This window comes from Podarcis raffonei, chromosome 17 (assembly GCF_027172205.1).
Source record: "Podarcis raffonei isolate rPodRaf1 chromosome 17, rPodRaf1.pri, whole genome shotgun sequence".
In the NCBI taxonomy this organism is placed as follows: Eukaryota; Metazoa; Chordata; class Lepidosauria; order Squamata; family Lacertidae; genus Podarcis; species Podarcis raffonei.
In genome coordinates, this window is record NC_070618.1 from 103,137 (window position 1) to 119,284 (window position 16,148).

Below are 16,148 nucleotides of genomic sequence, written 5' to 3' on the forward strand. Positions count from 1 at the left end.
GGTAGATGTCAGCATCACATTGACCTTGCAGTGCAAATTGTTTCGCAGGCATAAGCCAAATGGAAGCCCCTTGAAACAGCAGCTTCCACAGAGTGAGTTAAAAGTGCACAGCTTTGCCCTTTCCCTAACTAGGAGCACCTGTCCAAACCCTGCAGATGCATCCCAAGTGGAGAAACACCTGGCACCTGCCGTATCCCCAGAGTTCATCCCTTGTGGGGATGAGAAAGTGACATACTTGTTCAGTTGTTTGGGATCCAGGCATAACAGCAGGCAGCTTTTTCTCACAATTACTAAAGGATGCAGCCCGGGAGCTGGCTCTTCTGCCTTTCAACAGTGCCCAGTGCGGTTAGTCTGCCTAGCTCCTCTTTCAACCTTTTTCTTACGGCTAGGGGCACATTTCTTGAGACAGGAATGGTAGGTGTGTAACCTTTTTCTCTGTGGTGTTTGCTGTCTTAATCAGGTTTAGGTCTCAGCATGCTTTTAACCCTATGATGGGCACTGGTGATGTTGGCACGGTTACAAGCTGCACTTGCATGGCATTGCCCTTGTGTTTAATTACTAGTTCACACATGCCCTTGTCTGGAATGGGGGCTATCTTCAAAGTTTTTAGATTAAACTTCTTGTACTCTAAATAGAGGGGCTTGACTTGCATTTTGTAACTTTATTGTGTGGCCCCATGTCTACCTTAAATGTTACCGTGTCGAGGGAAATGATCTGGTCTTGTGATGTTTCATCCTCTTGCAGCTTGCCAGTGCAGAAATCTTCCCCACACTCACCCGTGCAGTTGCTAACTTCACCATGCAGAGCATGAACTCTCCGTTGGTGATACTGCGTCTTGTGGCTTTAATTGCAGACCCTTGAAAATAGGGCAGCTGCTTGCGTATGTTGCAACGTATGCTGGGCACTTCAGCCACATTTGGTGCACAGCTTTTTCCTGTTTTCTTCTTTGTGTCTTGCTCCAGTTGCTTGCTTCCACTTGGAGCTCTCAGTTTTGTTTGGTTTCTGCGTGGACTTGTGGGCTGGTGCTTTCCAAATTCCTAGGCCTTCTCTAGGGTCCTGCTTGCCTTGTAATGTTTTGCATTCCCTGCACTGTTGCTTCAGCTGTTTTGCAAATTCTGAATGCCTTTTCTAATGCGGGATCAGCATTTTCCAGCAGCCTTTTCTGGATGCTGTTGTCTTGGATTCCCAGTACATACTAGCTGCTCTCTCAGGCAGGTTTCAGTTAACTCTCCATAATTGCATGTTTCCATAGCAGGCTGAGAACAGCCACAAAAGCCTCAACCGTTTCTCTCTCTCCGTCTCATTTTGAATGTACAATGTTCAAAGGTATCATTCCTTTTAGGGAGGCAGTTTTCCTCAAACCTTTCCTGTGCCAACTTGTAGTTAAGTTTTTTTCAGTGGCAGAACGTTGTAAGCCATTGCATAGATACATTGCTTCTTTGTCCACTACATTGAGAAAGAAAGGGAACTGTCTTCTGACTGTGCATCATCCATTTCTGTTTTTACCCAGCATCACATAGAAGTCAAAGGCTTGTTTAAAATGTTGCCAGCCTTCTGCTTCATTGCTGGAGAGGCTCAGTATAGTTGGTAGTCCTAAATCAACATTCTTACTTTCCTTGACTTCTCTTCTCTTCTAACCAGACAGGTTTTTCTGGAGACATCCCACACCTGCTACCGTTTTCTTAGATGCACCTATAAAGTCTGATACCAGATTTCTTCAATATAATGTTGCTTCGTTTATTTAACTATTGGGGGGGGGTCATGTCACAATTTACCTTCTCGTGGTTCTGTTCTAGGTGTCTCTCACACAGCTCCCACCTACAGTCTCCCTTCACCCCACCTGCCCCCAAAATATAACAGACCTCTTAAAGGGGACATTGCCACACTTGCTTTTAATGGCACTGACACTCAGTTATATGAAGTGGATGCCTCAGTTTGACTTCTTTTAGACCTGGCCAGCGGGGAAAGGGTTTGTGTGTTACATTAGAGATGTTATCCTATAGAATTGTAGAGTTGGAAGGGACCCTGAGGGTCATCTAGTCTAGGAATATGCAGCTGCCCCATATGGGGATCAAACCTGCAACCTTGGCGTTAACAGCACCTTGCTCTGACCAACTGAGCTATCCCTGTTGCTTTTAGCAACAGAAATTAGTCTGGAAATTAGCATGGAAAGAGAGGGCTAATGTGTCCCTTTCTGTGGCATTAATAACCCACAGTTTAATCTGGCCAGTAGCCAAATAACTTTGGGAGCACCTTCTCACTGTTTCATTCATTAGCTGAACGCCTTTGCAAGCTTTTCTCTCTGCTGAGATGGTTTCCATTCTTTGCTGCCTCTTGGTAGTGTTTGCTCATAGAAGTGAATACCTGTGTGGGAAGAGAAGGGTGTGTACATGCGCTAACGTTGGGTGGGGGGTGGTTCCCATTCCTTTATGGCTCGTAACATGCAGCTGAGTTACAAAGGGTGGTGCGTCTCCTTGATGTGGGCAGGAAGGTTTAAGCAATGCAGCCCCAGGGGGCTGTTTCAGGCATGTGCTCATTCTGCAAATGATTGTGACCTTTCTGGTTTTCTTGTTGGTGCCATCCATGTAATTAAGGTCTGCTCCTCCTTGCATTTCAGCTGCCGCCTCTCTTTAGTGGGCAAAGGAGCAAGTAAAAAAAGGAAGGGGGTTAGAAAACCAGAAGCCTCATTGGACCCAGCCAATGATGCTTCTTTTGTATGTAGATGGTTCAGCAAAAAAAGGAACACAAAGAACTTACGTATTTCTCCTTAGTTGACAGCCACAAGATGGTTATATGCATGCAAGTAGAGATTACAAATAACACCAACAATAAATGAATGGAGTGGGGTGAAATGGGACATTTCTTTAATGGCCAAATTGAGCCATTTTATCGGGGGTGGGGGGAGAGAGCAACAGTATATTTTTGATAAAACTTGAAACCCATTTACTTCGAGAATCAAAGGAGAAATAGAAATTATTTTAAATGATACTATTATGAGAAACAATAATATTTGTAATGGAATAGCTTGGTAACGGTGTCTGTTTTATAAGATGTTAAATTAATAGAGAAGTAAAATCATTTCATGTGTTAGGAGTTTAAGATACCGGAATAATACATATAAATGTGTATATACTATGGGCTGTGACCCCATTTGCTTCTCTTGCCAGCCATACCTTCCCGTCAAAAGAAAGTATTTCTTTACACATAGTGCATAGTTGAACTATGGAATTTGCTCCTGTAGGGGACAATGATGGCCACCAACTTATTTGGCTTTAAAAGAGGATTGGAGAAGCCCATGGAGGAGAGGGCTCTCAGTGGTTACTAGCTGGGATGGCTATGTTTTGCCTGCACAGCTGGAGGCAATAGTTCTTCCGAATACCAGTTGCTGGAAAGCACAGGACAGGAGAGTGTTCTTATGCTCAGATTTCTCACAGGTATCTCGTAGGTCACCGTGAGAACAGCATGCTGGACTAGATAGATGGCCATTGAGCTGAGCCAGCAGGCTCTTCTTACGTTCTAACCCTCTGCCCCCCTGGCCAACCCCTTCCCCTAACCCCTAACCCACCATATTTCCATTGCTCACCTGAACTGCTTACCTGCCCACATCTCTGTCCTCTGGTTCCCTCCTCCTTACCTTGCCTGGGCTGCTTGCCTGGGTAGCCTGCACAGTCACATCTCCATCCTCCAGAACCCTCCTCCTTGCCTCGCCTACCACCCTGATCACCTGCCTGCGTCTCCCTCCTTCAGATTGCTCTGCCTCACCCAGACTCCTTGCCTGATCCACTTGCTTGCTTGCTTCACACATCTCCATCCTCAGGCTCCCTCCACTCCTCACCTGTGCCTTCATGTTCGTCCTCCAGATACCCTCTCCTCTCCTCACCTGGGCTGCCCTCCAATGGACCAGCAGCTCCCCATATTGAAGGTCCCTTCCAATTCTACTCTTCTAGGATTCTATTATTTTATCATCCAGTATCAGCTGTCTGTGGCCAAGCAAACTGCAGCATGATTATATCCTTATAGTTTTATTAGAGAGAAAGCTCTCATAGTAATTAATATAGAATAGATAATATATGTATCAATGCAATAAAAATAAAAAGCAACCAATACAAAAATATTAGGACTTATTAAGTTGCAAATGGTGTTACCAAGCTTTGTTATCAATGCTTGTATAAACAAATGATTTGATTTGCCTCTGAAGTTTTAAAATAAAGGAAAAGGGAGAACTATGAGCCAAAATAGATGGTGGTGAACGATCACCAATAATAATAAAATTATTATTACTTGATCTCTCAGTAATTATAGCTTAAAACAGCTGCACGTAATCCCCCTCCCTGCCCCCAAATTAGGTTGGTGTTGAGATGCTGGGAGAGGGAAGGTTTAACCCATGGGTAGGCGAAGTAAGGCCCGGGGGCCGGATCCGGCCCAATCGCCTTCTCAATCCGGCCCGCGGACGGTCCGGGAATCAGCGTGTTTTTACATGAGTAGAATGTGTCCTTTTATTTAAAATGCACCTCTGGGTTATTTGTGGGGCAGAGGATTTCATTCTTCTTTTTCCAAAATATAGTCCGGCCTCCCACAAGGTCTGAGGGACAGTGGACCGGCCTCCTGCTGAAAAAGTTTGCTGACCCCTGGTTTAACCTTTCTCCTGAACACTTTTCCTGATCTAAATCATACGTGATACCTATATGGGGCTCCTCTGGGAAACACATAACTTTTGATCAGGGAAATTGTAGTGTACTTATGTGTAGGGGGAAGGGTTAAAAAGAAAATTTCCCCTGCTACTGCAGCCCCACCCAAACCCTCCCACTAACGTACAGAGAGAATTTCTTAAAAGTTTTAAAACAGCGGCAACAACACAGCCCTGTCCTCTAATTACAATAAGCTGGAGAAAAACCAGTGTTGGCGGAGGCTTCTGAGAAGCATTGCAGATGGGTTCTCTTGCGCATACACTCAAGAGCATTGCAGTTACATGGTGGGGGGTGGAACATGGTTCTTGGAAGGCTGAGTCTTTCTTTCTTTCTTCTTAAACTTTTTTATTTCATTTTAATACATCACATACAAAAAAGAAATATAGAAATAAACAAAGGCTGAGTCTTTCACTGAACCAGTTTGGTGGTGAGAAATTAAAAGGCACAATAGTGGCTCTTCAGACACAATGCATAAACAAGTTAAAAACAGCTGCTTTATTTTCCTGGCACTATAATGAGTAGACCTGAGGTGACCTAGGCAGCTTTCGCCAACCTTGGGTCCCCAGATTTTGCTCCCATCATCCCTGACCCCTGGTTCTGCTGGCTAGGGATGAAGGGCATTGTAATCTAACAACAGAAAGTCTTTATGTGAGTTAGGCTTTCCTTGGGTTTGTGCTTGCCAAAATACAGAGAGACTATGGAAGTTGTTCTCATATATTGTGGTTTTCATGAACTACATTTTTGATAGATATATATATATATTTCTTCCCATTTCTCTTTCCAGTATCCAGCGTGCTGCTTTAGTCGTTCTGGAAAATTACCACAGAGACTTTTCTGTCTACAACCCACTGTTGTTAACAGCTTCCAAAGCACGTGCAGAGAAGCACATGGCGGGTCTGAAGGTCTACAATGTCGATGGTAGGTTGAGAGAGGGCAGATTAATTGGTGGTAATGTGTGGAAGCTGCTCTATGTCTTTCCCCCTTTTGCTTGACCTGGACTGCAGGAAAGTCAGGCTGCCATCCCAACCCTTCCCTTGCCTCTGTTAGGATCCAAGGTTGAAGCTTTCAGCTTATTTTTCACATGCTGAGAGATAGATTTTGGATGATGGACACAGAGCATCATTACCCCTCCTTGAGGATAATTGAGCCCCCAAAGACTGCCTGGTGCCGCCTATAGATGTCCACACATTGGCATGACTATCTGGAGGGAAGAGCTATTCACACATAGGCTTCTACCTGCAAAATATCACACCAATGCGTGGACCTCTGTAGCTGAGACTGGACAGCATGCCCAGAGACGTGCAAAGTCTCCAGTAATCATCTGGTGCTCCTATCACATGAGTAATGAATGATGAGGGTCTTGTATTTCTCCGCCTTGCCCAAATGTAATGTTTCCAGGTGGGGACCCTTGAACAAAAAGTGTTAAACAGCTCAGAGTCACCTGAGCACTTAACTTCATGGTACACATTTCTCTCTCTCTCTCCCTGCCCCGTCTCAACATTAACACTCACTTCCTTGATACCGTAAGGCAGATTGGGGGAAGCCATGGTCCTTCAGATGCTGTTAGACTAATAATTCCCATCGCCCTTGGCCACTTCCCACACTGGCTGGCGTTGATGGTAGTTGAGTCAAACAATGTCTGGAGGGCACCAAATCAGCTACTTCTGCTCCAAGATGTGGTTATAGGCAAGCTCGTTTCCCTTAAAGATGCTGGTGAACTTCTCCACACTTGGACTTGTTGAAGAATGTGGAGCTTGCCTTAGAGCAGTGAGCAGCTCAGCTCAACATCTGAATCAGAGATGAAATCCTTGCTTTTGTCCCACCAGCCACTGGCCCCAAACCCCCTCTCCCTTTCCGAACAAGCAGTTGTGGAAACAGCCAGTGCACAGGGAAAGGGGGACCTTTCCCCATTCCCTCCAATCACTTCTTCACTCTTGGGTGCTAGGTGTCAAGACCAGGGAACTATGCAAGCTTGGGAGACTTGCCCATCTTCCATTCCCCTTTCTTGCCTTAATTTTGCTTTTTGTTTTTATTTTCCAGCTCAATCATAGCCATCATTTCTAGGCTTGCAAAAGGGATCCTTTTAACTAGGTGTTGACTAGCCTATAGGCAATATTCATACACACCCCAGTAATTTCTAGTGCCCCCCCAGGCCCGCAACAACTTGGCTTCATTTTATTTTGTGTGTGTGCCAAGCAGCAGAGGACATTGTTGAGCAAAGTGGTTTCGACCCCTCCATCAAGACCAGCACAGTGATGTGTGTATGGGGTGCATGCCTGTTTGCAGGTCCCCCCGCCACTCTGCTGAGTGTGTGTATGTCTCTGCCTGCCTTCTTGCCTTCCTGTCTGTACACCCCCTGCCCCTGCTGCGTGGAAGTGAATGTGTGGACATCTGCCTGTGCATATGGGTGGTGAGTGTGTGCTGGTCACACCCACTGCTGGCATGCAGACCTTGGGTGCATGGTCAGTGGAGTCCTCAAACGGTTAGCCAATGCAGCTTTGACCTCTTTTCCCCTTCTCTCTGGAGTGAAAATGAGACAATCCCATAAAAAACTGGGCAAATCCAGGACTCTTGCGTAGCTGTGATTAGGAAGCAACATGCTTCTCTCTCCACCCCCAAGCAAATGCAAGGAGGAGACAACAGTTCTTGTCTTTGGCATTCAGTATGAGCCCAGAAGTACTTTCTCCAGATTAATGAGATGAGTTCATTTCTTACATCTCTGCCCTCAGCAGTTTGCTAGTCAAGGAAACTCACACGGCCATTTTGACCTTTGAAAAGCATACTGTTCTTTTAGTTTACAGAATGTCTACTTTTTATGTACTTCTGCACATTGCGTCTTTTGTTAAAAATGAGATGATGGTGCTCATATAATGATAAACATTCTGTGGGTGGCGGCACAAAATGGCTGCCACGGGCAGCAAAAGAAGAGGTGTCAGGACTCTGTACCATTGAGTCCTGTCACAAAAAGCCCTGCTTCTTCTGTATGGCCAGGGAGCCTTCTCAGTCCATGGAAAACATGATCTTATTTTGGGGTGGGCCCATTTTGCTTCCAAACTAATTGGTGCATACCAACCAGAGCTCGCTCTCAAAAGGGGTCTGTCCCTCCTATCACCTCCCCCACCCCAATGGGGAGATGTGAAAGCTCCCAGGACAAAAACAGCTTGTAACCCCCCCTTCCCTATTTAGGATGAGAGCCAAACTATAGATGTGATGGGAGACCTGGACACATTTGGGGAGGGACCATAGCCCTTCCCAGAGAGCTGGACAGCACATTCCTTGCATACAGAGTATCTTGGGTTCAGGCCCTGGCATTAAAAAGAAAAAGGATTCCAAGGCTTGGAATATCCTTGGAGAGCCATTGAAGGTTGGAGCAGACAAGTAGAGAAACCCAGGGGCCAACGGCAGCATCCCATGTCCTGCTTGTCTGGTAGGGGCCATCTTGCTTTACTGTGCCTGTTTCTGCCTAAAGAATCTTTCACCGGTTTTGAGAAGTTTATTTTATTTTGTCTGGCACTGCTTCGCTTTGTTTTTTGTCCGTCTTATGTCACTTGATGTTCTTATTTTCTGTCTTTGTTTTTTTCCTTTTGAATCTCTCCCCTCCCATTTCCCCTTTCACATTCCCTCTTTCTTGTCGCTGAATTGCCATGTGCTCCAGCTGCCCTTGTGGCCAAACTGAAAATGCATTTAGCAGATGGTAAGTAGCATCTTTGGTGTATGTGTCCTCTGTCTAAGTGTATTCACTCAGTTCCGGTTCTGTGCTGCTGCTGTATCTTTCTGTAAAAGTTGGTTATACGGAGGTTACATCTTAAGTTCCCTTTCCTGGTTTACATTTTGTTCTGCTGATTTCAGTACATGAGGGGAAAAACATCCCTTTACTGCACTTCTGCACCCCAAGGGAATATTTGTGGTCGGAAAGTATTTTTCCTTTTAGGAATAAGGGGGGAAATGAAAGGTGGTGTTAGGTTATCACCGTTGTTGGCAAGCTGACGGGCTTTTCTTTCTTAATTCTCAGTCTTTCTGCTCTCTTTCAAGGGCCAGATAACAGTGCAGCGGGGCAGTCCAGGGCCATGATTGCTGCTGCAGCGCACCGCAGAGACTCCAGTCACAATGAGCTCTATTACGAAGAAGCAGACCACGAGCGCAGGGTCCGAAAACGTCGAGCAAGGCAAGAATTTTATCTGCAGGCCAACCACGGGAGATGATACAATTCTTCCTTAGTCTGGAATGGGAGTGGGGATGATACAGAGTTCCTATTTATTTATTAAATTTTTATACCACCCTTCATCAAAAGATCTCAGGGCGGTTCACAGAAGAAAATACAAGATAAAACTCAAGTAAATAATTACAACAAAGCAATAACGCCTTCCCCCTTCCCACAGATACATTTAAAAGGCTGTAGGATATTAATCAGCCAAAGGCCTGGTTGGATAGGAACGCTTTTGCCTGGCACCTAAAAATATATAATGAAGGAGGCGAACCCTCCTGAGGAGAGGGTTCCACAAATGGGGAGCCACTACAGAAAAGGCCCGTTCTCATGTTGCCACCCTCCGAACCTCACATGGAAGACACACACAAAGAAGGGCCTCGGATGATGAATGCAGAGTCCAGGATGGTTTATATGGGGAGAAGCAGTCCCTGAGGAATTGCTGCAGTCCTGAGCCGTTCAAGGCTTTTATAGGTCAAAATCAACACTTTGAATTGGGCCTGGAAACTAATTGGTAGCTAGTGCAGTCGGGCCAGGATTGGTGTGCTATGCTCAAACCACTTACACCCATCCCAATAGATGTGTGCTGCGCCCTTAACTGGGGAAGATAAATGAGAGAGACCGGTGCCAAGCAAGATGAAATGGCAAAAGCCATTGCATGTTCAGAGAGGCAACTGAGACTAGAGTGGAGTGCATGGCTCAGCACAGCTGGCTGGATTGGGAAAGGACAACACACACCCGAGTTTCCCTGGCTTAGGCAAAAAGGAATGTCTTTCCTTGCGGACTGGACTCACAACTTCTCCGGTACATCTCCAAGATGTAGCCAATGTGCTGCAAAGCAAGAATGGAGGGATGGAGCAGAGCTGGGGTTAGACATAGTTCCTAGCTAAAGTGGAGGTAGTGGGATGGGCTGTTCTCATCATGCTATCTTCCCAGAGCATTCTGATTTCTCTCTGGGGGCTTTCTGACAACCTCCTTAGCAAACGCAGGCTAGTGTGGTGTAGTGGTTAAGTGCGGTAGATTCATAATCTGGTGAACCAGGTTCACGTCTCCACTCCTCCACATGCAGCTGCTGGGTGACCTTGGGCCAGTCACACTTCTCTGAAGTCTCTCAGCCTCACTCACCTCACAGAGTGTTTGTTGTGGGGGAGGAAGGGAAAGGAGAATGTGAGCCGCTTTGAGACTCCTTCGGGTAGTGATAAAGTGGGATATCAAATCCAAACTCCTCCTCCTCCTCCTCCTCCTCCTCCTCCTCCTCCTCCTCCTCCTCTTCTTCTTCTTCTTCTTCTTCTTCTTCTTCTTCTTCTTCTATTGCAGTTTGCCATGTACTTGTTAACCTTCCTGCTTTTCGCAATCCAGGACAAGCAGCAACACTAGGAAGTGTCTAGTGGCCCACCAAGGGCTTAAATCACAGCTAATGGGCTGTGTTTGGCCTGGCTGATCACAAGTACTGTGTGTCTTACTCTCAGTAAATCCTTCCCATTTTTTGACGTGCTCACTGCCCCTTCCTACAGCTATTCAGGTGTTTCTAGCAGCACATTCAACCTTGCTAAGAGCTTGTGTGAAAGCTCTTGGCTGAAAGAGTGGAGCTATGTTTAACTGTCAGCTCTGCCTCTAACTAGATGGCCTCAGGCTGTCTCTCTTAGACCTTACCCTAGTCTACTACAGTTGCACCTCAGAAGTTGAACGGAATCTGTTCTGGAGGTCCGCTCGACTTCCAAAACGTTCAGAAACCAAGGCACAACTCCCATTGGCTGCAGGAAGCTCCGGAAGCTTCATCAGACTTTGGGGTTCTAAAGAATGTTGCAGACCGGAACACTCACTTCTGGGTTTGCAGCGTTTGGGAGGCAAAACGTTTGACTCACAAGGCGTTCGACTTCTGAGGTCGACTGTATGGGTTTTTATAAGGCTTACAACACAGTAATGCGTTCACAGCACTTTGAACACAAAGCGGTCGGAGAGTGTTAAGTGTTCTTCAGTTGTTTGTGATAACCAACCTGTCTTTGCTGCATACGCGTCATTCACTCACAAAACGCAGGGTCCAAAACGCAGAGTCCAAGTACCACAGGATACTACAGTGCCACAAGGAACTTGGGGTCCATCTCCTCCACAGAGGCTCCAGAAATGAAATCCTGCGATTGCCAAGCTCAGGTTGTTCTTTAAAAGGCAGGATCTGCCTTGAGATGCATACAGTGAAGCTCCCTGATGGTGAAATTATTTTCTATCACAAGAATATATATTTAAGCATGTGCATTGTGCAAACAGAAAAGGGGGGCTGGGAAATGAAAAGGTTGGGGATTCTAGAGCAGGAGGGCATTCGCAGAGGCGGCCAATCATCAGAGCCTTTAGTGCTTCAAATTGGTACCAAAGCATTAAACTTCAACATTTGTGCCAAAGAGAATTGGGATTGGGAGGATCCTGTTCTCTCAGCCGTTGCTTCATACGGCTGCCTGGTATCATGGAGCTGAGTCACTTGCTTTTTGGAAATAGAACATCATTGCAACCAGGGAGGTAACAGAGCGAGAAGATCTTGATCCGTCTTTAGTTTATGTCTATGCCTCAGTTTATACGCTCAGCCAGGGTGACAAAGATATTGCCTGCGGAGGATAATGAAGCAGAACCCACCCTTTTGCCACACTGACAACATGTATGTAGCAAGCCACCCACCACAGTCTTTTTCCAACTCAGTTAATTTTGTGAACTGGGACTGTGCCCTTGTGTCAAGAGTTCATGCTGGAGGCCATCTGCGTAGGGGAGGAGAAGGGCTTGCCCCAGTCCTCCACCGCTGTGCTGTTTTCAGTGCCAAATCCTGCTGAACATTTACTGACTATCAGCAACTGACATTCCTTCTCAGACCCATTAACTAGCTCCCCCTCTAGACAGCCACAAGTTCCTTCTGCCCAGCGGTGTACTCAGTTCGTGTGTCAGTATTTTGCTGGCTTCAAATAAGCATACAGTATATATATTAAAAACCTTCCCGGAGAGAGTTTGAATTCATCAGTAAACAATATTTGATTATGTGTTTAGGCGGGGCAGATTCAAGCAGAGGCCAAAGAGTGGGAAAGACCGGATGAATTACACGCAAAGATTTCCTGAAGGGATCCCTTGCTGGTTTTTGTTTTTGTTTTTATCTCTCTGAGTGGAGCTTCCGGTCATCTCCGAGTCTTCTATATTTACAGCCTGTCAGGCTGACAAGATTTACTCCTGGCTTCATTCTTTCACAGGAAATTTAGTAATGGGATTCTTATGGCCAAACTACACGTGACATTAATCACACCTCCTTGTTCTTTTTAAAGCATGCATGACACTTCTGCTGTTGTATTGAAGGGAAGGCAGTTGGGCCCAGTCCCTAATCCAATGTCATGCTCTCTATCTAAACAGGAAGCCTGGGTCAGTTTCCCAGAATGCCCGCCCTGGGCTGCAGATAGCAGGGGTTGGGGCAGGAAGCTGCTGGCGCAGGGTCTTGATTGGGTATCTGTGCCACTGCTTTCCTGCCGAAATAAAAGTGGCTGGGATGAACGCCCTTTAAAAAAATGTGAACTGCAGTTTACCTTTTTGTGATCTGAAGGCCAAGCTAGGAGAGATGGAGATTATTGTGTACTGTTTAAACTGTTTCCAAAGCAGCTGTAGGTAGCGATCAGGGTGGCCACACAGGGAAGGAGCTCAATAGCAAATAACAAGGAGGCAGTTCAGTCAGGAAAATGCATGACATAGGAAGCTACTGTATACAGAGTTGGACCATCTAGCTCTGTACAGTTGGCACTGAGCAGCAACAGCTCTCCAGGGATTCATGCAGGATTCCCAGCCCCTCCTGGAGATGCCAGGGATCAAATATGGGACCTTCTGCATGCAAATGAGATGCTCTGCCACTGAGCTATGACCATTCCCTGCTGTCCCCTGAGAAGGAGATGCCAGGGATCAAATATGGGACCTTCTGCATGCAAATGAGATGCTCTGCCACTGAGCTATGACCATTCCCTGCTGTCCCCTGAGAAGGAGATGCCAGGGATCAAATATGGGACCTTCTGCATGCAAATGAGATGCTCTGCCACTGAGCTATGACCATTCCCTGCTGTCCCCTGAGAAGGGTCAGATCCCCCCCACCCTGCAGTTCTGTTCTAATGCAATTTCCTTCACTTAAAAAAAATGAAAAGGGATGGGAAATTAATTATTCACCTCTAACTATGATGAGGTGTAAAAAGAAAAAAATGAGCTGCTTCTTTATTTAGCATCATATATGCATGCAAGTCTTTGCAAAGAACAAGAGGACAGGATTAACAGTCTTCCTTTGAGTTCTGCTGTCCTTCCTTCCTCCAGTTTCCTGGCAGCTCTGGTTGCTTGCAGATCTTCCTTGCATTTGCTAGGCACTGTCCGGAGTTTGTTTGCTCAGCTGCACAAAACCAGGGGGTGTTTAGCAAAGGTTCCTGCCCTGCAGATTAAGAGAGCTGAACATAGTCACTCGAGCAAGCTGCCTGGAGTGCAAGGGAAGGGGCCCACCCTGGCTCCAGTCTTCTCCAATGGAGGCAACAGCTGTGGAAACCACAGACCTAAAGATATCGGGTGGTTTTCAGGGCTGCCCGATTATAAGTCTGGAATTTTCATCACAGAGCCACAATATTCTCTGTTTTTGCTTAGAGCTCTTGCAGGTGGAGAAAAGAACCCAGTTGTATCCATGCTTGGCACTCAACCTCTTCTCTCTCTCACAGCCACGCCACCACCACAGGGAAAGGCCCAGAGTGGCAGAGTCCGTGTCCTAGATTCAGTTCCCAGCTTCCCAGTGGGTACCTGGGAAAGATATTTCTCTGTTAACTTAGGCAGCTGCTACCAGACAGTGTGAAGTAGATGGCACAGAGCTAGATCGATTGATTGATTATATTTCTATGCCATTTTTCATTCACATGAATCGCAAACTGGCTTACAAGCAATAAATAACATAATACAACATCACAAATAATACAGAAATCATATATGATAATGGAAAAATCATCAGTTAACCAATTACAAATGCTATTCACAAAACAACTTTAAAAAAGCTAAATAGCACAATTACAACAAAAGTTATATTTTAGGATTCACTGCATAATCTATAAAACAACATTAACAAAATAGCAACCAAAAAATAAATAAGGCCCTGTTGATTTCATACACACACTTCCCCACCTGTGTGACTTACAATCTTCCACTCCATGCAGTTCATTGAAAGACACACACACCCAATGCCCATGGCAGCAACTCCATTCTGAAGGCTCCCAGGGCAGGAGGGTGGGGCAAGGCAGGTGGAAGAAGCCGTTGCCTGGTGGGCAGCACAGAGTTTCACCCCCTTCACTGTTCTTCCTCTGGAAACAGCTCCATTATGGAGACTGGAGGGCCTCAAGTCTTCACAGGCCACTTTTTCTCAAATACCCCAGGGACGTGATTGCTGTGTGGCTTAGCAGTTTTCCTCTCTTGCCTAGCAAAACTCGGCATCTCTGCAGTCTCTCATGCCCTCCCTAATTTCGAGGGGTCTGCTCTCTTCTCCACCCTTCAGGCGAAGGGGAAGTTGCAGCATGAACCTGCACAGAGGTTGGTGCACTTGAGCCAGCCAGAATCAGTGGGCATGCGTAACTTTTGCATGCAATTGTCCCTGGCTGGGACAACAACAGAGAGGACCTGGCCACCCTGCTTGGACCTCCCTACTCATGTCGTGTTGGAATGTTATATTAAATATACTTTTCATATCATTTGGATGAGGTTAGCTGTCCATACAGATAAGCATCAGATGAAAGTACTGCTGTGGATGGGCAGCCCCTATAATGTTGGGAACATTATGCAAAGCAAGCTGGACCACATTGCTTTAGTTCAGTTTACCCTGAATGTTAATCCTTGTTCATGTCCTTTGGCATGCAGGCTTGTGGTAGCAGTTGAAGAAGCTTTCACCCACATTAAGCGCCTTCAGACAGAGGAGCAGCCGAAAGCCCCAGGTGACGTGATGGATCCCCGCGAGGCAGCTCAAGCCATCTTCCCCTCCATGGCAAGAGTGCTGCAGAAGTACCTCCGCACTACAAGGCAGCAGCACTACCATACCATGGAGAGCATCCTGCAACATCTGGCCTTCTGCATTGCCAACAACATGACACCAAAGGTACTGCAGGAAGGCCACTATTGGCACAGAATTCAGCTGTCTGAGCATCTCAGCTTTCTTTTACACATTGCTAACCATTGCCACAGGTTGCAAGGATATGCTTGAAAGTGTGTAGACACCCAGTAGGGACAGGGTTGCTGAATTCTACTTTTTTTGTGTGCAAAAGTCTTCATTTATTCATTTTATGAAATTCAGTGTTACGGGATAATTGGCCATCCCTTGCTCTGCTCACTTAGGAACACCCTTTTCCCTTTGCTGACCACATCCCCACACTTGGTACCCTACTCCCCCCCCTTGGGTTTGTTTCTAGAGAACAAGAAGGGAGTCACAAAGGGGGTTGCAAACATTAGGATTCTGCTGCCTTGCACAGTGCCAAGCTGTGCACGTCCTTGTTTTGCCTGCTGGCAGTCCCCGTGTCAGCTGGGTTGTGTTGAGCCTGAAGCGAAGGCCTTCCTGCTCCATAGGGAGACAATGTCCAAAAGTGTGGGTTCCTCTGCTCTTGGGCCTTCTTCGCTGCAAGAGAGCCCCTCAAACTGCTTCCAGGAGGTTTCTCTGCCAAGTGAGAGAGCACCTCCTGATTCCTTCCTCCTTTCTTTGTGTGAAGAATACGGAAGGAGTCAGGCTTTCTCACTTGGAAGCCCCAAACTTTGTATAGCATCTCTAAGGCAGTGTTAGAAGCTCAGAGATATAAGCTAGGGGCCAAATCACTTCATAAACCAGGGTTGCAGTTGCCAAAACTGAATGTCTGGTTGGCGTTTTGGGGCAATACGGCTCTAAAATCTTATTTTTCAAATGATGGACTGACTGTGATTAATTGTCAGTTAAACATTTGGCTCGTTCAGATGACTCCCTTGAGCTAGGTTAAGAACTTTGAGAACTTTATCCAGTGACTGTCCATATATATATTGGCATATTCCTATGTCTTTTTCTTAATGGTGACATGGAACATTCTTAATGTAAGAACATTATTCACAACTGTGAACAGAGCAGTGGAGTGGAGTAAGGGAAAACAAGCTACAACAATTAACTGTAATATTGTTCACTGCTGCTGCTCAGGCTGCACAGAAGCAGCATTTTGGTTCTTGAAATTCATTCTGATTGTGCAGATAGAATGTAACTGATAGAATTCCACAGG

The 16,148-nt window shown here is 46.1% G+C and overlaps 1 protein-coding gene across 4 annotated transcripts in view; it reads left to right on the forward strand.

Annotated features, from left to right (window-relative positions):
• VANGL1 (VANGL planar cell polarity protein 1) overlaps nt 1-16,148 on the forward strand; it is a 51,818-nt gene that overhangs the window by 27,276 nt on the left and 8,394 nt on the right. For 3 of the 4 annotated variants that reach the window (XR_008328153.1, XM_053370517.1, XM_053370518.1), the window contains exons 5-8: nt 5,473-5,606; nt 8,344-8,382; nt 8,721-8,853; nt 14,779-15,013. Coding sequence is in view for 3 of the 4 variants with exons in the window: in XM_053370517.1 (XP_053226492.1) it covers nt 5,473-5,606; nt 8,344-8,382; nt 8,721-8,853; nt 14,779-15,013 (541 nt within the window). In the remaining variant the exon portion in view is untranslated. The remainder of the gene's footprint in view (nt 1-5,472; nt 5,607-8,343; nt 8,383-8,720; nt 8,854-14,778; nt 15,014-16,148) is intronic. The other variant, XM_053370520.1, reaches the window with a different exon arrangement.